Consider the following 18285-nt stretch of genomic DNA (forward strand, 5'->3'; position numbering starts at 1 on the left):
CGTGTTGATTAAGGAAATACATTTAGACTCAAGTACAATGTAATTACGAGAAGCGATATGACACTCCTCCTTAATAATTAGGCATTGCAGATGTTTATAAAGAGAGTCCATACATTAATTTTCGGTTTTTCATAATCGCGCCTGAGATTAGTTTTCATAACGCTAGTTAAAGCGAAAATAAGATATTTTGATTAGGACTATGTAATGTTTTATGATTATACATCGTTGTGACTACTAATATCGTTATACTGAAATTACTTTGAATATTTATTTAAAACGAGCAATTAAAATAAAACTATTCGGCCATTAACAGTTCATTAAAATGTATCAACCGTATTTTTTCTGATAAGATTATTTAAAAAGTCAACATTTATACACGTTTGATATAATTGACCTTTTAATATCGTTTAGCAGTATTGTGTTTTATGCGAGTTGAATTTTTAGTTAAACGTATGACTCAAAAAATTTACTTAGACAATCTATTTTAAAAATTCATATTAGTTTCAGTGTATAATCGCCAGATATGTTTCAACAATTTATATTGTTACAATGCTATTGAAATAGAACACGAAATGAAAGCGTGTTCGATGAGATCATTGAATCGAGCAAAATTTGAAAAAAAAAAAAATGTCTTTTAATTCCCAAATGGCATATTGTTTTTAGAATACCAATTGATTTAGCTTAAACCAACACAGGTGTTACCACCGGTGTTAGAAACAAGTACGATTCGTACGACCAATGCAATATAACAGCGAGCAAAAACTAAGTTTTAAGTCTAATGTTTTTCTAGACTATTCCTATTCGATAATGGAAGCATATTCTACTCGCAAACCTAATTATATAACACCACCTCAGCACTTGTCTATTACAATAATGCTCAGCCGTTGTAAACCGTAGTACACATCAACAGGTCTATTAAAAGTACAACGACGCAAAGTCTCTATAGAAATGCGATACGCTTCTATACTCGAACCATCAACCGCGGCATCTTTACAATCTAATAAGTCGTACGAAGAAGTTGGCGAAATGACGCGTTGGCCTTTTAAAAGTTTTTCCATTTTTCCGTAAAGCATTTCCATTTGGTTCCGTCACTCATTGTGTAACACGCAGTGCTTTATAGCTTTCGACTTTTTACCCGACGGCGCAATACGTACACGGAGTGTGTGTTTTTGTTTGATGAATTTTGGCCAGTCTATGTGGGACACTTCGCCACGAACAATGGCATCGCCTCCGCAAAAACATCTATGAGCCAGAGATTATTTTTGCCTACTTGGCGTCTATTTTTGGGCGCATTCGCGATAAAAATACCAAGTGACGCGTACATGTTGTGTTATAAACGAGAGATAGTACTGCATCGATTAATAGGGGATTATTAAAAAATAAAGCAACGACTACCGGTTTTCGGTATAACTAATTCTTTGGAAAATTGTAATAAATGTGTCGATCCGCCGATGGGTAAATAAACAACTACCCGAGTACACCCGATCGATTTATTCTCGTTCAGATTACATTATCGGTATCGTTATCACGTGTTGATATTTTATATTGTGCACGGCGGGCGTTAAGTTAATGCGGAGCGCGTTAATAGTGTTATTCAAAGTGTTGGAACAACTATCTGTGAGCCGTAAACTGCTACTACGAGAACTTTATGGATTTTCTTCGGGGAAACGGTGCTGGGACCAAATCGTTTCCGCAAAGACTGCAGTTTGGGGGCGTTACAGTATTATTATGACGGCGGAGGTGAAGTGTGTATATATGTGTGTGTGCAACACTGTCCGCCGTCGGATCACGTCCTCCTATACACAATCACGGCGAAACGTTCACGACAAACAGACGGCAACGTCGCGTCCCGCAGTCCGCGATGACATTGCCCGATATAATACACTTGTATAATGTATATATATTTTTTTGTACCGACGCGTGTGTGTGTTGTTTCGCTTCGGGGTGTCTTCGTCTCGCTTCTCCGTCTCCTCCTCAGGGACGTCGTATAAATCACGAAAAGGAATTTTTCAAAAAAAAAAAAACATTCACTATATATATATATATATATATATTTATCTAACATTCGGCATCTCTTAATTTTACAAGGATCGTGAACCATAACGTTCCTCGTAGGCGCCCGGCCGAGTTATAATAGATTTTCCAAGACCAGATGTCTTCACTATTAAGTTGTACTTCATACGCCATGCGTTTCTCTTAGACACGCGTGTGACGTCACAGCCAACATGGTTAAGTGGGACTATTTGTTTTTGCTTTTAAGTCGTTTGTGATTAGATTTCCAACGACCCGTCGCGCACCCTTCGGATGTTGTTCTTTTGCAATCGTCTTAAATTCGGTTTATCGTGTGTGTGTGTGTGTGTGATTACGTATGTGTCGTCGCCATTATCGACGCGGTCGGTGTTGGTTCGAAAACGAAACAACTCTCGGGGGTCAGCTAGATAGTTATCGTTCTCATTCTGACAGTCGCCTACGGTGTGTTAGTGCGTATGTATTTTTTGTGTCAGTCCATTATTGACGAGCGCGTGGAATTCTTTTGTCGATTGGAATTTTCCGTCCGGTATTAATCGACTAAATGCTAATGTTTCCCAATGACCGTTTCAATGTACTAATGTCTACTGAGCAGCAAGGTCGTCGCAGCTGACGTTTTTTAAAAATACACTATCTGGTTTATTAGTAATTAATGTTTACTTCAGTGCTCGGACGTGCTGCGAAATAAAGAGTCCCATTGAATAGTACGCGTTACGCACTGCTACTTGGGGTCACTGCAGGTAACCGACTAGTCGGTACGTTGTAATAAACGTGTGCGTATTACAACTGAGATATTATAATCCGGTGTGGTATATTTTGTGTTTTGATCTGCCGCGGCTTTTCAAATATTAAGCATCCAGAGAAGACTATAGTAATTTTTGCCTTTTCCGCCGCACTGTACTACTTGCCCTTTGCGCGTCAACGGCGGCCGGGCGAGTTTCCCTTGCCGCCGCCGCAGCTCGCGCTGTTTTTGCAAGATTCATTACAAACTTTACCGTAAAAAGAAGAAAAAGTTATTTAATTATTTCGCCTTCTTTTCAAACAATTATTTCGGATTTCCTGGCCGCGCCGTGAGGTTATCTCATTTAACTTTATTGTTATATTAACTTAGTTGCGCTCGGCGCTACGGTATTTGATTATTACAAATAGCTCATTCCAATGAGTGTGTTTATGAAAACGCTTATTAGATCCGCAGTTAAAAAACGTACTACAGGTGTGCACCGTACGCGATGTATTTGCACTATCAAAAGTAGCGAATAATTATAGACTTAATAACAATTTTAACGGATTGCCAACTAACCGTTTGTGTTGTCAATTCTCATTGAAAAATTTAGTTGCCCAGAATTGAATTTGAACAAACAACGTTAAGGTGTCTTATCTCCGATGGACATAATCAATAGGTTATCGGGTTGGTTTTTTTTTTTTTTATTTTCCTTATTGAATATTTTTAGTCAACGTGCGCACAGTTGATTTCCGACGATTGGCACAAGTCAACAACCGCCGGTCATTACCTAGTGCGATTGTTATTCGTTTATTGTTCTTACCTACGTAGTTATTGTTGTTTAATTGTTTCATTTAGTTGTTTATTCGTTTTTTGAACACAGTAAATGTTATAATTAACACCCGAATTCCGTCGGTGTCGCATTCGGAGTACGAGTAACTGTTGTTATTGACTGATATTATTGGTGAGATCTCTCAATGACGAGTCTGAATGGCAAATGAGTTTTGCCGTAAGTATTATTATCGTCGAACGACATTGCCGCAGTTATTTTCGCCAAGAGAAACTTTTGTCCGCTGTTTTTAACAGCGCATTAGTTATTAATCTGTAATTAAAAACTTTGCACAACAAAACGTGTCGCCACACTTGGTCGGAAGTCGACGTTAGTTTTGCCTTTGAGCTCGAATTGCACACTGTTTATTTTACTCTTTACTTTTTATTAAACGTTACTGCTAACCTAACCGACGGCCTGTGTTTGTCTTTGGAAACAAAAATACCGGAACTCCATTCCCCCCCCCCCCAACAATCTTCAAACACTGAATCCAATAATATATTGTATACGAGGAATTATTGGATTTATTTTGTACAAATATATATAAATAGAGATCCCGTTACAACCAATTGCTGTTGTTTGGCTGCGTACATAATTTATGGCATCATCACTAATCGCACGTGTTTATACGTTGCATTTAAAATGCAACGTTTGCATGTCGCCAACGATAGGAGGTGGGGTCCCGTGTAGTTTCAGGAAAGGAAACTCGTCTTGTTTCCTGTCATTTGCGCCTCGGGGATCCGTTTTGGGCTAAAAAACGACACCGTTCTCGGCGTTACCATCAGTTAACGTGGAAAAAAAAAGAGAAACGGACTGGAGGGGGAAATTAAAATATGAGTTTCCGGTATATCACGAACGTGGATTTTGCCGGTAAGTCGTCGGGCGCGTGTTGCTTCGGTGCGAACGAAAAACCGTCGTCGCCGTCGCTGGCATAGCCGGTGCCTCCGTAGAGGTCAACGACCACCATTGCCAATGAACGGCAGCACCAGAGACACCGCTTTTGTATTCATATGTATGTTTAAATATTGTGTGTGGATATGCGTTTCCCCCTCGTGCTCACCGCACACAACAGCCGAACCGAGACATCTACAACGCACAACAATAATAATCTTTGTGCACTTCTTCGATGTCCAATCACACGACGCATTGTCACCGGTGCTACTTTAATCGAGACGCTGTTGTGTGTGCGTTCAGTCCCAACGCGTTCCCGTCGAGTCCGCTAACCCGTCCGTGACACACAATTGCATCTTTGACTGTAGTTGTCAGTCTACGGCAGAACCAAAAGCAATACTGGACGGCCGTTTTTTTTACTTGTTTACTTGTGCACAGTACTTTTACGCGAATTAAATAATTCGATTGCTTTCATTTATCCGATTACGTTTGTTCGCATTTTGCGAAAACACCCGAGTCTTTTCGACTCGAAGCTTTTTATATTGTTCGGATTCCGAGTACTTCTCTCAGGTAAATTTCTCGGCATTCCCCTAATTCGGTTTATGTGCGACCTGAGTACATATGCATCATAACAGAGGCGGTGATATGGATTCAATGTCTTGCGTTTTCCTCCCCCGAGCCGTGTGTACTTTTACAGTCGTGTTTAATGCTTTGAAAACTCGCCGTCGACGGCAATTATTTCGCTTTAAGTACAACAATATTGCTTACTCGTTTGCAGGCATTTGCCATTGATTCGCCGCTAACTGATTCCCAGAATTTAACAATAATATTGTACAATATTTATTTGATGCAATCCAATTGTCCGTTGACACGCGACTTTTGCGTTATTTATTACATGTGCCGCTTTGTGTAGTGTATTCCCATTGTGTATGGGCTTTCAATAGTGCAAAGTGAAATAACAACTTTGACCGCGCTCAGCGCCGGGTGTTTTACAGAATTATTAATACAGCAATAATTTGTTTGTTTTTATTGTAATTTTTTTCATGCCGTATGACAAAGAGTTTGCATGTCTATTTTTTGTAAGAAACGCGCGAGTGTACGGTGTGTGACGACGTGCACTTATTTATACACCAGAGCAATTGTTGTTTAACTTTGACCGGTCGGAAACGTTTGGCTAGTTTTCGGGCTGCTAGTTTGTGAATAATAATCAACTGATGATATTAATTATCGCCGGGCAAATAACGATTTGCCCGAGACGCTCGTTTCGCACTTGCCCAGCCGACGCGAAAATCAACATCCGCACGTTTCTAAGGTGAACCGAAACACGTTCGTGTGTGTACCTTTGTTTGCACACACCCACACTAGCGACCCCGTTTAGATTTTGTTTCAGAAAACGGCGTGTATGGGGTGAAAATAAAAATAAAATGGTTCCCGAGTAATAATATTCTCTTCTCGTCGGTGTTGGCCAAGTGTGTATACAGTGACCACCGCCGCCGCTGTCGAGGGATAAACTGAGCTATTGATTTTTTTCTTTATACGTTTGTATTCGCGTGTCTTCTGGGGTAATTTACCGTATACATATACTACTTCTTTATGGCTTCACGTGATACACACATACACGAGCTTTATATAAAGTCCAATGCTCGTCATTAATTATTACAACGTGTACACAACAGACAATTTTCCGCATAACCCACCGACCCTTTTCTCCAGCGCCGTTTCTTTAACGTTGTCGTTTCTGTTCACAATCGATAAGTCCATTTCTGTGCACCCCACGTCACCAACAACAGTCTCGTAACCTGAATTGAACGCCAGAATTTCGACCAAGGCAACACTATTGTTTTTTGCCTTTGATCATCTCGCCGTCAAAAGTCGGTACGTTATTATAACGTTGTTGTGCTCTGCAGTCTCGACGGTTCCCACCGAACGTGCTGTTGCACAACAGATGCGGCCGATATTCATTCGAATTTCCTCTCCTACACGTCGACGACCCCTCACGATAATGCAAACGTTTGCGACGATTGACGAAGGAACTGCGACGGAAGTCGCGTGGCCGTAGGGTCTTTCACCCCTTCGTATTGACGTAGCCGCTATGTGCCAGTAGAAGATCCCCGCGAAGCTGTTATGCGATGCATCTCCCCGCATAAAAACTGTTTCCGGTTTTTGTTGTGTGTATCGATCGAACAGTAGTGGCTCGTTGACGTTTTTTTCGAGCTGCAGTTTATACTCGATGGAAAATAACATTCAAACAGTACTAACAACTGGTTTTTTGTGTTGCAATTCATTTCTCATCCCTTTCCATGTAAAATCAACACCTCGTTGCCGGTTCTTTTTACATGTCTGTACCGGTGCATGGCGTTTTCGGTGTTATGCGAGAACCCCGCCCTGTACGTTACTCTTGTCCGGTTCCACCTGGATATCCACGCACGTCGCTCGGCACATGTCAGGTGTGCGGCGGCTGCAGCAGCTGTAGCCACGGCCGGGATTTCGTTAACCTATCTGAGGAGGGGGGGAGTGAAAAGAATGAAAAAAAAAAGGACTGCAGCATGATTCGGGTGCAGCAGTATGGGCTGCGTGTTGTGTACGGATTGTTTACCTGTAAAGTGTACCCAATATTTTCACGTGCATCGCGGTGTGTGCTCGTAAGAACTCGGCACACTGTCACAGAATTACCTGTTCGGCACACGATGCATCTGCTACCGTAGTCGTGTCTTGGCCGGCGCATCATTTCTGGGGAATTCAGTAGACACTTGCACATTTGCGCAGAGGTTCAAAGAATCTGCGGTTTTATCTGATATTTTAATGTTGACCGCTAAACGTGTGTGACCATCTGTTTCGCCGGTCAGGGCGACTTCATCCGGCAGGTGAACGCGTTGCTCTAACAATATCGTATTGAACGTCGATTTCCATTACGTACGTGTGATACATGTATACTAACGGAATGTGTTTTTTATTTTCAGGATGGAACGGGAAAAACAAAGAGAAAAAGAGCGGCAGTCCAGGCAGCAACAAGTATCGGAAAACAACGTTAAAGACAAAAAAGAACTGTTCGGGTCGCCGGTCAAGGTAATTGCTATTTTTGATTATTGTTCCATAAATGTTGAATTTTATTTACAGCCGTGCTCTCCTTCGTCGTGTTGCATTAAATTATAATTTCAGTTATCGCCGGTCGTCTTCCGGATATTGCTGAAACTGCGGCGAATTTCCTTTCTCTTATGTCTAAGAGAAAATAACCAACTTACTTTTATTTTCGTACCGCCCTGACGCCCACTACGTGCCGTGCATTTGTGGAGTCGGTACTTTTTAGTATCATAGAGTTGACATACAAAAGGCTTTTATGTAATGCAAAATAATATAATGCAACGTTACATAATTCAGTTAGTCGGTCTTAAAAAGGAACATCACGTTGGAAGCGGCCTAACCTAATTTACCATTTAATTGCCCTCATATCGCACAGAAAGTCGTCTTATATCTCTCGACAGAGTTTATTTGGCTTAAGAGTTGACTGAAATCATTTTATCGAGTTCAAAGTTTTGACGACACCGCACTCGACTAACAATGACTAACTGTTAATTATGACGAGTGGTTATTCATCGCTGTTTTAGTTTGTTAAGCAGTTTTTAATAATTTAAACCGCGTATTGATAAAAAACGATATCTTTGATATACGACGGAACGTCAAATTTTTATTTTCCATAAATTGTTCATGTTGTATAATATTGAGTCGTGAGTATCCCGTTGTTTATTTATTTTTAATGCGTCGTATGTGTTTTAATCCAATAAAATGGCGGTTTGAAATTCAAAGAAAATGTTGAATTTTAAAAATGTTAAAAAATCCGTTTGTTTTTTTTTCTTTCTATGAAAGTGCGAGTTTTTCTAGTCATTTAGACATGTTAGTAACTCAAAAGACCGGTCGTTGACCCACTTTGTCATAGTTTTAGGTTTTCGCACAAGTCGCAGGATATGTCAGCGGTTACACGTTGGGTGGTGGTGGTGACTTGAGTTGTACGGGGAAAAATAGCGGTTCGCTCGCAACTGGTGGGGTCTTCTGTAGATTGTTAAAAGGGTAACAATATGACGACGGCTGTATTAATACACACTCGTCATGATTTTGATCTCGTCTGGAACAGCTGACTGATTATGAAAACGTTTTTTTCCATTGCATTGTCTTTAAAGCGCTAATACAGCGCCGAAGAAAGGAGGTTATACCTACGGGCGGCCTTCACGCTGCCGTTCGGTGTGTAATTCCGATGTCGGCGTGTCACGGTTCGCGATCGCCGTCGTCTCCGATTTAAATACGCATTTATTTTTTCCCCTCCTGGTTGCCAGTCCCTTCCCCGCGTTTTGTCCCACGCTGATCGTTCGATACGCGTGCATTCGTAGAATAAAGTGCCGCCGAACGCCGTTGTTTTGTCATCCAGCACACGTACGCGCAGTCGGTCGATGCCGCAAATCTTACCGTGACGGAGGAGACTAACTCTTAACGCTCTTGTCAGAGTGGCAGACGGTAAACCGCAGCAGCCTCTACTAGTAGTTACCGTCGAAATAAACGACCGATATCGCAATGGACGGAAATTCGCTTGTCGACCGAAAAGATTCGCGCGGACGGACACGGCGTTTTTTCGAATAGGTTAATTTTACAATTGCGTTTGCATGCAAAACTCGTGGCGCGCGTGTCCGCCGACAAAACGGAAACGCGCTACGTCATCGCTCATTGCTTTTCTCATGCGACGACTAAAGTTTTATTATTACTCGTTCGAGAAATATAACGCCGATAATGTTCATCGAGCGTCTCGTAATGTTGTCGTCGTCCCGTTTTCTGGGTCGACGACGTCCCGCGTTTTTCGTTAAACGCCCGACAGCGGCCGTCATTTATCATGTTCACATGAGACGGTGTTGTCCTGGGCCGGTTGAACAAGAATTATACAAGATTTATTAATCTCATGTCGCGGTAACAATAGAGTTCAGTTTCCCAACGTCGTCTTTGTGCAAACATTGCAAATGTCGTTTCTATCAGGTCTTCTTTTTTGCGTTCGGTTTACTCAAACTTGGCCACACGCCGAAATCTAAAAAATGACACTTATCATTCGTGTGTTTCACGCCGAACGGTATTAATCGTTTTGAATCTATTTGGTTTTCAATGTACGCCGAGGGGCGCTAACAATCCGATACCGTCGTGTACTCCGAATGCGCATGAATAGTTTTTATAAATAAAAAAACGACTTCAATTTGAGAATGTACTTTCGCCCTTGTACTACCAATGGGAGGAATGCGTGTGTCGATAAATCGGATCGAGTCCGACTGGTTTTATCGCAATTATAATACACTGTTGGTAATATTATTTATGGCAATAATGATGCGTGTGCATTATTTATGCGATTACAAAGGCGGGGAGGGATAAACTAATTAATGATAATGCGCTGAATTTGTGTAGACGCCGTCGCCGCGAACCGGTCGCCGCGGCAGTCAGCGACGGCGGTGTTGCGGATTTGCCGTGTTTTTTTATGTTTAATTATTTGTCACAACATTTACGGATTTGCCCTTGACGCATGCCGCCGCGTGTGGAACAATAACAGCTTATTGCTCCCACAAATAATCGCACTTGTTTTATGGGCTTTTTCTGGCCGAGGAAAAAAAATATTCATTACCTTTGCGGTTAACGATTGACGACCGCGACCGTGCATAAGGTGAGCAATAATTATTTCTAAAAAAAAAAACAATTATTCTCGTCGGTCGCGTCTACGTCACCGGATGACGTGCGCTTAATTTTCAAACAAATAACGCGTTATTGTACTGTCCGGGTTCACAAAAACAAAGAGGAAAACGCGTTCAGAAGCGAGCCGGTATCAGTAGGTTTTTTTTTTTTATTGTATTTACTAGAAAACGCTTTCAGTACGGTGGCGGTTAGCGAGATAAACGTCCTTCGACTTCCGATAAAGCCAATCGTAGTGCGTACTGCGTGTGTGTGTGTGTGTGTGTGTTGCAGGCCAAGACCCTACGCCGCGTATCTATTGTTGTTTTTATCGTAGATCCGTGATGTTATGATGTCGTCAAATAACTATTTTATTGACCGTATGCATTGAGAATCGACACACAACGCCCAAAGGTCGTTACTCCTGTCGCATGCTGTGCTTTTTCTTTTGGGCGCTATGATGTTTGAATAAATCTTGTTTTTATGTGCAGCGCTGATCATTAAGTTAGGTGGTGTTATGTACTTGTAATTGTCATAGGGTTCTGTTATCGTTGCGCATCGGCTATTCCGAGCTGGACGGGTCTATGTATTGAATGCATTATGTAGTATGGTTTACCGGTCGCAGGGGGTGGGGGTGTATGTTGTGAGCTTACGCGCGTTGAATGAATTTGTAGATTGCGATCGTATTCGGAAAAGAGTGTCGTTTGTCTATGCGCCCGTATTAATATTTAACGATTTATTATTTAGAGAAAAAAAAAACCTCTCTAAAGGAGAGCGAAAAATAGCTTCTAGCAAAATTTGCATAATAGTCTTAGCTCCGCCGTTGACCGACCGGAACGTCGTCAAACGTGACGTTTGTTAAAATTTACATTTTTTCTTTCGTCGTAATAATATAAACGACATCCATACGACTTTATTTATGTGCCCGTAGTGCCACTAAAGTAAATTCACCTTGGATACGTTTGTGCTCTTCCTAAATTGACGATCATGTGCAGATCGACACATTTTATCAAAGTGTTTTCGCTACGTGACGGTTACATTTCGTCGTCCTATCTCAAGTGTGTTCCAACGTGTGTAAATAATTCATTTACTCGAGTTTATTGTAAACGTTACCAATAAAAAAAACGAAGATTGTTCTCGGTTTCAAATCGAGTTGTAATTCGTCGATTATCAAAGTAGTTTTATTCGATAATCCGTCGTACGTTTATCGATAGCAACGTTTGTGTTATTACACTCGGCTCGTGTCATAATCGGTCGGGTCGCAAAAGCGTTTAACATCATCATCCGCGTCGTCAGGTCCTGTTGTACTTTGTTTAAGTGGTCGATCAATAAACGAAATGATTTTCGTCGGTGGTGGGTTTGTTACACTGCCAGTCGGACCACTTTGTTGCTCGATAATAAATAATTATTACAGTAATAATAACATTTGTGCCCAGTGTAAAACATCTGAACGATTGCTGTCTCCTTTTAAATACTTTGTCGAGTAATTCGTTTAGGCACTTTTAATATCGTTTAATTAACAACGCTTTCTTAACTTTGTGTACTGTACAAAAACGCAATAACAATTATCTGTCGGCATTAGAAACGTCGCCGGGGCGTTAATAATGGCAAAAAAATACACCTTATTTTGTGTCTTACCACCGAAAACCAATTAATTGCGTCGTGCTAAAACTTTCGAGTGTGTTTGCGCGGCGGACGCGCGACACTTTTACATACTCGCAAGGCTGTTACGTGACGCAATCGCCGTTGGGTAACGCAACAATGTTATTTTTTTATTAAACCGCTAGAATATTATCTAAATGGCTTTTGCGTTTTTATGTAACGCATTTCGACGTTTCGTGTATTGACATATTCGTTGACAACAACATTTCACCAAAAACATGTATGGAAATTAAACGCTCGGCCCAAGACAATATAACTAAAGGGATACAGACCTTGACGGTCTGCGTCTGTGTGCTGTGCAGTTTTACTTGTTCGAGATACAGCCGAGAAATATTTTTTTTTTGTTTCCATCTTTTTTCCTCCTATTCGCTCTTCTCTTTATGCTGCCCTTATGTCGAATCTCCGTGAACCTCATACTCCGTAAAAGTAACGGGGGTGATTGCACGTGTACGTGCCGGTCGTTCATAGTTGGTTTTTTTTTTTAACCCTCCTGTCCACCGATTATGCTATTGGGGTGCTCTCCTCATCTCCCGTACATTTCGTCCTCATCCCTCATACCTGTAGATACTATATATATATATGTGTGTGTGTGTGTGTGTGTGTCNCGATTATGCTATTGGGGTGCTCTCCTCATCTCCCGTACATTTCGTCCTCATCCCTCATACCTGTAGATACTATATATATATATATATGTGTGTGTGTCTGTAACCTTGAAAATCGTATATTGTATTAACGGGCAGTGTCTTATTATTGTTTGTTCCAGGTGGACGATGCGAACGACGACGAACAGAGCCAGCTGATCGAGAGCCAGCTGGGTTCGTTTGACGACGCAAAACCGTTCCTGTTGGACTTGGCGTTCTGCGGAATCACCGGAATGCCACCAAGTCCGGCACCGCCTCCGCCATCGTCGTCCAGTTCGCATCACCATTACCCAAAGTCGTCATCGACGCATCACCATGGAGCTTCCGCAGCCGCTCAACAATCGTCCCGCAGACCAGAATCGCCAGCGTCCGGCTCGGCCGCAGCCACATTGGGACCACCCTCGGCTACGGCTGTCGCGTTTAAAAAACCTACGGTTACGTCACAAGCGATGGCCAGGTCATTCCCTACACCGTCGAACCCTTCTTCTAGGTGAGTCATACCGTTTAAGTATTGTAAAAAAAAACCATGAAAAGAGACCATAGTATCATATCAGTTTATTAATTTGCTTTTAAAAATATTTATCTGTCCTTTTCTTTTATCTAATCTAAATACATAGGATTTAAATTCGAATGTAGTTAATTTTCGTACATATTTTAGAATTGTTATTCAACAATAGATATTTAAAAAAAATCAATATTTAGCTGTTTAATATTTTGCATGATTTAGCAACGCTTTTGTTGTGCGTTTCGTCATGTTGTTTTATTTCAATGTTTAATTAATCATACCTAAAAAAGCAAGATTTTACTAAAAATAAAAAAAATCAAGAATTACTCAATAAAAAATAGCACACCGTCTATTAAATTACGTTTTTGAAAATTATTATTATGATTATGATGATGTTGACCAATGATTAGATGTCTTGTGAACGTTTTATCTTTGATATGCTGAACTGTCTTTTTAATGTAATTTTATAGGTTCACACAACACAGTTATAATATTAATAGTTTAGGTGTTAAATAATATCAATTTCTAGGATTTGTTGTCAGAAAAAACTTATTAATTATCTTATCAGCGTAGTTTATTGTGCGTATAAATTGTTCTTCTAGTCAACAAAAATATTTTTCGATTAAAATCGAAAAATACCATCTATTGTTTTACACATATTATAATATGTGCATATATAGATAGATAGATTGACCTAGTTAACATAATTGTTTACGATGACAAATCTATGAAAAAACAAAAACATGGAGAACTTAGATCAGTTTTGTAAGTTTGAAATTGTTGTAGATAAAAAAACTATTACCCAATCATTTGGGTGTGCGAATAACTATCACTGGAAAGATTGAAATCCGCTTTAAAAGGTGCGATTGTAAAGGCAGAGGGGTGAAAGAGTAGACATTTGTTGACCTCTATGGCTGTTTAATGTGTAGTTTGGTTTCTAGTCATAATCACGCACATATTAGTGTAAATGATCGGATCGAGATTTGAAAGGCATACTAGTAGTTGTGGTGGTGGTAAGTGGTAGTAGACGGCGATGGGAAGGAGGAGGAGAAGAGGTAAGGTTAGTCTTCGTAACAGCTGTTTGCTTGTCGATGTAGCAGTCAGTAGACAATGACCGTGCGCGTGACGTCATCAGTACTATGAAAATCATCTACGGTGTTACTAGTCATTAATATCGGCAATTATATTACATTGCCATTATTTTCAATCGTCTACGCGTCACCTATGCAAACACAAATACATTCACCAAGTTGGACATCCTGAAATGAGGTATATATTGATGTAGTTTATTAAAAATAAGTACATTGAGAAACATTTAACGCTACAATTCTTTATCGTCGATTCGGAAAGTTTATTTTAGAATGTATGTAAATATATATGTATATATATATTGTATGTCGTACATATTGTTCTATTTTTTCCCTGGATGTTTGTGTTTGCTGTCGTCTAAACGAATTAAATTTTTTCACTGAAAATAACAGCAGTGTGTTAAAATTGGAAACTTGTAAACGTTTACCCATAATTGTGAAAGGAATTGTTAATCGCTTACGCAGCTATTTAATTTCACAAAAGAGCAAATGTTAACAGGTGAATCTTATTGAATTTACCCACGGGATAGGACTGACAATAATGATAATAACCAACTTAAGTCCGTAGATTGGCCATGTTATGTTGGCACGACGATGAATGTTTTATTCGCGTGGCTAATTTCTTTTAATTATAACTGTTATAATTTGCATCAATGAACAAGGCAGACATCGGTGAAAAACGGTGCAGTGAAAGCGATTATTTAGCCATTGTTCTTTAAGTTTGTGTATGCATTTTTTTCCACTCCGTTGCTGCAGTTCGGTTTTGCCGACAAACTGCCACATAGCCAAGTCGCCTGGTCGGACCTTGGCCCGGTTGCGGTGTTCGCATTCAGGTGAAATTTAATAGTCGTGACACACTCGCAGTGGGACGACGGGCATGCAAGGCGGACATTGCAAAGTACATTTTTAAATTTGTACACAATTTTTTGCAAGTTCCCCGGACACGCATTTAAAAAAGTAAAAAAGAATTACAAAATGAAGCTTTACGCATATACATTGTCGTCACGGTTACATTTGGCACTGCAATCTTTATTAGAGAAATCGATTGGGTTCATCAAACCGTTACCATCGCCACCGTTGCCTTCTCATATTCTTTGTCTCGGGTACCGCCAACTTCTGCCGATTCAACAATCACTCGCACACATATTAATATTCAATTTGATTTTCGTTGTGACGTTTCTGAACAAATAAGTTAGTTTTTTACTTGTTACGCCGTTTTTTTTTTTTGTCTATTTAAAAGAAGATTTAGGAAAAGTACACGTTCGATTAATATGGTAAAAAAATTCCATCTGTTACAAACGTCATTTTATGTTATCTTGGAAATAATGCATTATATTGGAATTGACGAGCATAGGCGTGCGAAGAAAAGAACGTTGCTCTCTTCATTTCTAACAGTCGGATTTGTCTCTGCCTTCAGCGTCGACTGATAAAAATAGTAGATGAATATATAAAACTTAGATAAATCAGTAATGTGAATTTTAGAGATAAAAAATTTACCTATCAATGTAATTGAAGTACTTGATAAGATGGCATGGACAACAAAGTGACACAAACTATTTGTTTATTTGAGCTTTATTGCGCATTTTTTTTCCTGTTGTTTGCAATTTTGGCACAGAAAACATTTCTCACAAAACAATTCGTTTGAGCATATTTTTATAATATTCGATTCAGTTTTTTTGACGTTGATTCGATTATGATATATACATTTATAGTTATAAATATTTTTGAACTTTAAATCTAAAACTTTTGATTAACAATTACTTAATGGCTGCACGTCCTTGGGCGTTAAAGGTCAAGCAGTGTCTTGAAGTATCCCACTCATACGATCAGTTATGGACAAATAATTAACATATCAAAATGCATTATTTTCGTAGAAAATACTGCAACAAAAATTATAAGATGAGAAAAAATTATTATGTGTAAATTAAATTTTTTTATTTTATTTAATATGTGACACAACGGTAGATTTTATAGTGGTTTTCTTGAGATATTTGTAAGGCTTCTCCTGACTATTGATATAATTAATAAAATATTAGAAATCTGAGCCAAATACTATGTCATTTTTTTTTTTTTATGTAACAAAATTTTATAAAGATTGTTTACTAATAAATATTTTTTTTAAATTACAGAAACAGTAGTTTTTTGAAACCCGGCGAAATGAAGCCACCGTCTTATTCGTCTTTGGGTAGGTCGACGGGATCCAGCAGTAGCAGTAGTGGAATGAGAAATTCCCATTCGACGAGTTCTTCTCATCACAGACCCACTCACAAGCCTAATCTTGCCATATCAAATGTAAATGTGCCATAAATTTGTCTTGCGTGTCAACGAGATAGCCTTAACAGTTTGTTAATAATAAATTGTACTGTTTCATAACATCTCTGTGATTTAATCCTCCACTTTATTTTGGTTATCTTGTTGAATTGCGCAACTCTTTTGTTTCGTTGTACTCTTTTGGGCTAACTTTGTTTTATATTTTGCAGAGTCATAGTTCCGGCGATACCAATACGCCCAGTACCATAGAAGATATTCTAAAAGTGAGTTCTTAACATTATTTTTTTTACACACATTTTTTCATTAATCTTATTTTAATAGGAAATGACTGTTGGTCTTCCGTTAGTATCGGACATAGCGGAAACGCCTAGAGTGACCATAGTTGATTCCAAGTATACGGCTGACGGCAAAGTGGAACCGCAGCAAAGGATGAGTCCTAAAGGTAAGCCGCAATAACCACCCTTTACACGAGTCCAATATCCGAGATTAGTAGTGTATACATGTGACTAAAACGCACTGAATGGGAGTGTTAAAAATATCATAAGAGTTTAAAAATTTAAAAAAGTAATATTTTGAGTTGTCATTTATCATGGGTTTTGGGTATTTAAGTATATTCAATGAATACTATTTAATCTAAGCCTATGGTGATATCTGACATTTGAACTGCGTCTATTAAATAATAACTTATTAATTTTTGAATTCTCAAGTTTTCCATTGTCTAAAACCATCTTCAATTTTAATTTAGCTTTTTTTGATATATATTGACGTATAAAAAATGTAGAGCTTTCACAAGTGTCGTTTGTTCTGATATTTGGGTTAATATATAGACGCTGATAACTTTTTTTCTTGAAAATACATTTGAAATGAATAGAATTATCGCTACATAGATGTCCGACTAAAAAGCAATCATAATTAGTGAGCTCGTCTCATCCCAACCGTGTGCTCCCCTTTCACTTGTTATTACTTTTTTTAGATTTTCTGCCTCTAGCTTATGTAGTTGTCGTTCATCGTAGTCAGGTTTTCCATATAATTTTTTTTAAGTATAATCCTATTACACCACAACATTCTTATTATTTTGATGTGATATAGCTTAGAGTATAATATAATTGTTCCTTTTAAAGAGAACCCCACGTGTCTTTTTTTATTAAATGTTAAATTTCTATTATATTAGTTGTAATTCGATGATCATACTCGAAGAAAAAAATCCATAAAATCTAATATCTTTCCATTATGATGTTTTGAATTTCTGTAAATGATCACTAAATAATTTTTGTTATATGTTGTTAAATTGCTTGTAATACTTATTGTCATGCATTTGATGTTATTGGATCTACGTGTTATAGTTGGATTACCTTTGTGAGTCACTTTCTATCGTCTTCTCTTCCACTTTAATGACAATGATAGCCTGCTTATTTTGCTAGTTGTCTTCCTTTCCAGTATTTAAGGTTATTGTGGTGTATGAATGTCAAGTGAAACGCTTCTACGTTAAAGTGGTGTGTAACGACGCAGTGCCTTTAGATGTGTGGACAATTTTTGTTTTATTAGAATAATTGACTCCAAGAAAGGTTCTAATCCCATCCCTCACAAAAAAGTCCGCCTATTAAAGTAGTGATACCAAGTTTGCTCTTTCTTTAGTTCATAAACTTCAAACCTACTTTTATGAGCAACATTTCTTTTTTATCGTATTGCTTAAAACTAGTCCAATTTTTGAATGAGACATTAAATAAATTTCACCGCAATTTTCCATTAATCTCGTGAAGAAATTAATATTTTTTTTTCTTTTGAGTTTTTTTCTTTCCATCTCCCACGTGATTCTTATATGTGCATTAAACCAGTACTTGAGCAGAAACTGTTCAAGTTTTAAATAATACGTATGAAAAGCTATGTTGCTCATAAAGTAAGGTAACAAGTAAAACAAAATAAAAAACCAACTTAGCAACAATGTAGATATCATTATT

General features: G+C 38.8%; 1 protein-coding gene across 9 annotated transcripts in view; it reads left to right on the forward strand.

Annotated features, from left to right (window-relative positions):
* LOC126907994 (AF4/FMR2 family member lilli-like) overlaps window positions 1-18285 on the forward strand; it is a 123922-nt gene that overhangs the window by 99539 nt on the left and 6098 nt on the right. For 8 of the 9 annotated variants that reach the window (XM_050689840.1, XM_050689809.1, XM_050689782.1 and 5 more), the window contains 5 exons: window positions 7430-7535; window positions 12586-12953; window positions 16186-16348; window positions 16537-16590; window positions 16649-16769. In XM_050689840.1, coding sequence (XP_050545797.1) covers window positions 7430-7535; window positions 12586-12953; window positions 16186-16348; window positions 16537-16590; window positions 16649-16769 — 812 coding nt within the window. Of the gene's footprint in view, window positions 1-7429; window positions 7536-12585; window positions 12954-14093; window positions 14238-16185; window positions 16349-16536; window positions 16591-16648; window positions 16770-18285 lie in introns of those variants that run through there. The other variant, XM_050689848.1, reaches the window with a different exon arrangement.

This window comes from Daktulosphaira vitifoliae, unplaced genomic scaffold (assembly GCF_025091365.1).
Source record: "Daktulosphaira vitifoliae isolate Bord-2020 unplaced genomic scaffold, ASM2509136v1 Scaffold_1, whole genome shotgun sequence".
Lineage (NCBI taxonomy): Eukaryota > Metazoa > Arthropoda > Insecta > Hemiptera > Phylloxeridae > Daktulosphaira > Daktulosphaira vitifoliae.